The following is a 4651-nucleotide window of genomic DNA, read 5'->3' as shown; positions in this document are numbered from 1 at the left end:
TCTGCTACGATACGACGTTGGTGCGACGATTGGTGCGCGCTGCTGATGGATGGCGTCGGTGCCACTATGGCGGCGCTCTACTGCTGTGTGGCTTCGGCGCGACGATGGTGGCATGCTGCTGCTGTACGACGGCGGCGCTACTATGTCGGCGCTCTGCTGCGTTGCGAGCGGGCGTCGCCGTTACGCGTGTTCACGGTGGACTGTGGTGTGGCAGCGCTCTACCTTTGAACAGCCAAGCCTTGTATATTCGCCCATGTACAAGTCGAGAGCTATTCTCTAGTAGCTGTGCGTTCACGACCACAGCTCCGTGCTGACGGACTTGTGTGTTGCCAAGTCACATTTCTATAGCTGGTGCTCTTCGTGTTGCTGAGTCGTATGGCTACATGTTGCTTTGCTATGGTGACGGTGTCACCGGGGAGTGTTGATACGGTCTCTTATGTTGGCTGGCCGTGTTGATGACGCTACTGTAGTTGTTGTTGTTGCTGTTGTAGTCGTTGTTGCTGGTGTAGGGGGCGGCGTTCGTGTGGGCTAAATTCCGTGGATATTTAGTCCTCACACTTCCCTCCTTCTTCGGTGGGCTTAAGTTTTGCGGTGCCTCGGTATTATACGAGCGCCCCACCGGTATACATTGACTCGGTATTCTGCCGCCCGGAACCTCACCCGGGACGCGCAGGTTCCCTCTGCGATGTCGCGAATAGTCCTCCGGACCCTCTCGGCGACCTCCGGGAACTGGTCCAGCGCTGGTCCGTCGGCTTCTTTGGCGGGAATGACCGTTTGTTCCCTTGGTGGTGTCGACGAGCCTTGTCGTGGCGACACTGTTTCGGATGGTGCTGGTGCTCGGGGCGGTGACGGTGGCAGTGGTACTACCTCTGGGAATACTGGTGTGTGTGGCGGTGGAGGTGGTGTTGCTGTTGCCTCTGGAAGCTCCGTGGGTTGTGGTGGTGGCGGTGGAGGTAGTGGTGTTGTTGCCTCCGGTGGTTGTTGGAATACCCTCAGCATTTGCGCGCGTTTTTGCGCCGCCATGGCCGCCGGGAACGGGCCGGATATGCACCCCGGCCCTCCTTCCTCGCGTCCTACGTTTCTCAGCACCCTCTCGATAGTTTCCACCACGTAGATCCTGCAGTCGCTATAGTTGGTCTGTTGTGGTGATGTCGCTGCTGGTATTCCCACCGGGGAAACTCTTGCCATTCCTTTACCGCGTGTGTCACCCTTCCCACTTTCCTGGAGTCGGCCACCCAAATGTAGTGGTCGTGCCAACACTCGCTATCGGTTATGTGGTGGGCCATCTCCTGGTTGGCGAGGGTGAGCAGGGACCAATGGTTCGAGACATTGTGTGGCGTGAGGACAACCCGTTGGCCGAAAAGGTCGGTGTGGCGTAGCCACCGGTGGATGCGCTGATAATTCTCTCCCTGGTCGGTTTGCTTAATTGCCGGACAACAAATGGACTGAGTACGGTACCTCGTATGTTGAGCGCGGCTTCCAGGCCCTTCGCCCAGGTATCGATGACTGTGTCTGTCAGCCAATAGGGTCCTGTCAGTGTCCGCAGGTCGGCCTCATACAGCGCTACTCCGCCGGGTCCTGGCGGGAAAATTACTCGCGGGCCCGCCGACGGCTGTTGTGGATAGCTCGATTTCGAGCTGTTCGGCCAACCCCATGTCGGTGTCCTGGTTAGCCGGTCTGCCGCTAGCTGGACTCTCGCCTGTTAGGCTATCGGTGGTCGTGCTGGTGTCCGATGGAGTGGTGTGCGATGCGCTGTCGCTTGTTATACTTTCGTTGGGCGGGCTAATAGTGGATGTGGTTTTGTCCGTGTCCATTCCGCTCCCGTGCCTTTTGTCGTGATTTGAAGTTACCCTCCTCATCGAGAAGGCGGTAGCCCCGGCGGTGTTGTACCTGTCGTCTTCCGAAGGGCTGACGGTCGGGAAAGCGGCTAGTGTGCACCCGGCGATTTCGTGGGCAGCGCGCGCTGCATTGGTAAACGGCGCTGTAGCGTGGACGGAGCGTGCTGCGGTAGCCTGTGTGGTGTCGGCATTTTCAGCGTGGGTGTCCGTCGTCACGCTGGCTGTGGCCGCGTACCTTGCAGCTGCGCGAGCCGCGATCGCGTGTACCGACAGAGCACGGGTCGTTTCCGCGTGGATGGCGGCGGCGTGTATGCTGGCAGCGCATGCGACGGCGGTCCATCTAGCAGCTAGCTGGGTCGCCCTTGCTTGCTGCTGGCTGCGCGTCTGTCCAGTAGTGTGCGTGAGTGCCGCGTACATCGCGGCGGCATCGGCGGCTTCGGCGCGTGCGCGGGCAGCATCCCGTGGGCCTATGGTCGGCCCCACGCCCTGCATCTGGGTCCGCGGTCGCTTCGCGTTTTCCTCTGCTACGCGTTCGCGTAAGCGCTTCACACTCTCCTCCATTTTGCTTTCCATGTTCATCGTTGATTGATTTTCACCTTTATTAAAATTCTTTCGTTTCTCCACGTGTGGCTGGCTCGCTAGTTGACGATCGAATGACGGTCTCCACTGATGCGATGGTCTTGCTAACTTCTTCTTCCGGGCTAGTACGATCGGTGCACTGTGCGGACTGCGAGACGGCTCTATACATCCTTTCGTGAGTAGCTCATCGATTTCCGCGTCGATGACAGATTGCATTGCAGGGTGCAGTCATGATGATCCGGTGCTCTCCCACTGTGGCTACTCCGCTCATAGTCTCGAATTTTTGCAGTTTTTCGGCTAGAAAGTCGCGTATGCGGGCTGCCTCATCTTCGTGGTTGGGGTCCTCGTGTTCTATTCTGCTGACCCTCTCCCTTGCGGACCGTCGTCTTGTACGGCGCCTCCCTTTTCTGCTCCTTGGTGGGCGATGGTTCGTTATGGTTGGTGGTTCGAAGTCCTCGGTGCTTGGTGTTGATTCGCTTGGTTTCGTCGACGTGGGTTGTATAGGTGGCTCCGTCAATACGACGCGGTGCCCTCCGCAGGACACCGTAGCTGCCATTCCCCCTAGTGTGACCAGGCCCAAAATGATGTCGTAAATTGCTCCAGGCATGACATACAGAACGGAGTTGTGGATCGTTTGCCCAAGGCGGACTACGGTCTTCACGGCCTCGGATATTTTGTTCCTGGTGCCATCGGCCATAAGGATTCCTATGGCCACAGTTATCTTTTTTCCTCTCTCAAGCTAACCATTGCTCCGCCATGCTGGCGGACACGAAACTTCTCGCTCCGCCCAACGAGATTAGGGCTTAGAGGCGGCCGCGTTCCTGGCTCAAAATTATGGGTTGTCCGGCGCTGTACTTGGGGGCTTCTCGATGATGCTTATCAATGCATGGTGGCGGTCGTTGCTGAAATGCCTGTCTCGGTTGGGGTGGTGACATAATGGGGTCGTCACCAACGTGTCTCGCTATTTCTCGTCGGGCGGTTACTGGGGCCCGCCGATGGCTTTCGTAGATGCTTTCATAGTCTTCTGCGAGTATGAGGAGTTCCGTCAAAGTATTAAAATCTCGCCGCTTGATGTAAAGCAAGTACTCCGGGTGGCTATTTCGAAAAATTCTTTCCAGCCGTTGTTCACTACTGTAACCCGCGTGTCGCATCAGGTTTTGAATCACGAACACGTAGTCCTTAAATTTTTCTCGCGGGCGCTGCCACCGTTGCCTTATGTCATCTTCCAGGCGTTCAAAATACCCGGCCGGTAGGAAAAAGTGCAGGAAATCACATTTGAATGACGCCCAGTACGTCCAATTCTCGTTGTTGTTGTGGTACCACTGGAGGGCGGTGCCGCTTAGCAATTCAGGCATCGTCTTTGGTAATAAGTCTACATTTAATGTGTAGACGTCGGCCAGCTCCTCTAATCGTTCTGTAAACGCCATCGCGTCGCGTCCTCCATCGTACTTCACTGACCACTTGCGTATCTGGTCGATGATGGGCGCAAAAGTAACGGTAGGCACATGGTTGCCGCTGGTTAGCACATCCGCGTTTGGTGCGATGGATGTCGTTGGCGGGTGTTGCGGTGGCGGCTGCATACTCGGTGGCGGATATGTGAACTGACTCTGCGTTGGCGGCCTAACGGACACATTAGCGGGTTCTTTCGCCTTGATTCACGGTTAACGGTGTCTTGGGCTCACTTTCGTCTCTCTAGTGGGCCTCCTGTTCGTTGTATGCTGCTTCCATCGCGAGAAATTTTGCATGCAGTTCCGGGTCGACGAGTGCATTGGCGGCGCCTGCCGCTATCCGTTTCCTCATCTCCCGAGCGGTGCCTGTGTGTTCGATGCCCAGTTCCTGTGCGATGGACACCAACTGTTCCTTGGATACGCTGTCCAGCCACACTATGCTCACTGGTTCTGTCATGGTTGGTTTAATTAGCGGCTTCGAAATGTCCTCTTTGTATTGTACTATTTGCAGGGTCCCTGCTCGGGCGCCAATTGCAACGAAGCGTTTTCCTGTGAAGGCCCCGACGCTTCTGTTTTCTATGTTGCGGAATACTCGCCATGCCCAGGGTCCGTTATAATAAATTTATATTGTGGGGCTTGTGCAAATAGTACTTTATTTAATTTCTAAAACGTGTTACTACTTAATTTCTATGAACATAATACGATTAACGGTGTAAGAATTCCTAACGGTGAATTCCCAGCGCTGCTGCTGGGTGACGTCGACGCTACTCTATCGGCATTCTGCTG

General features: G+C 55.9%; 1 protein-coding gene across 1 annotated transcript; it reads right to left on the bottom strand.

Annotated features, from left to right (window-relative positions):
• Positions 1–708: 708 nt before the first annotated feature.
• On the bottom strand, positions 709–1188 carry LOC108377973 (leucine-rich repeat extensin-like protein 2; the record flags this gene model as incomplete). The annotated part of the gene is made up of 1 exon (XM_017634274.1): positions 709–1188. A coding segment is annotated over exon 1 (480 nt), but the record flags the coding sequence as incomplete, so codon positions are not given.
• Positions 1189–4651: the final 3463 nt, after the last annotated feature.

This window comes from Rhagoletis zephyria, unplaced genomic scaffold, assembly GCF_001687245.7.
Source record: "Rhagoletis zephyria isolate East Lansing unplaced genomic scaffold, Rhagoletis_zephyria_1.1 Rzeph_scaffold_13083, whole genome shotgun sequence".
NCBI classification, from domain to species: Eukaryota; Metazoa; Arthropoda; class Insecta; order Diptera; family Tephritidae; genus Rhagoletis; species Rhagoletis zephyria.
This window is presented reverse-complemented; position numbering and strand designations above follow the sequence as displayed.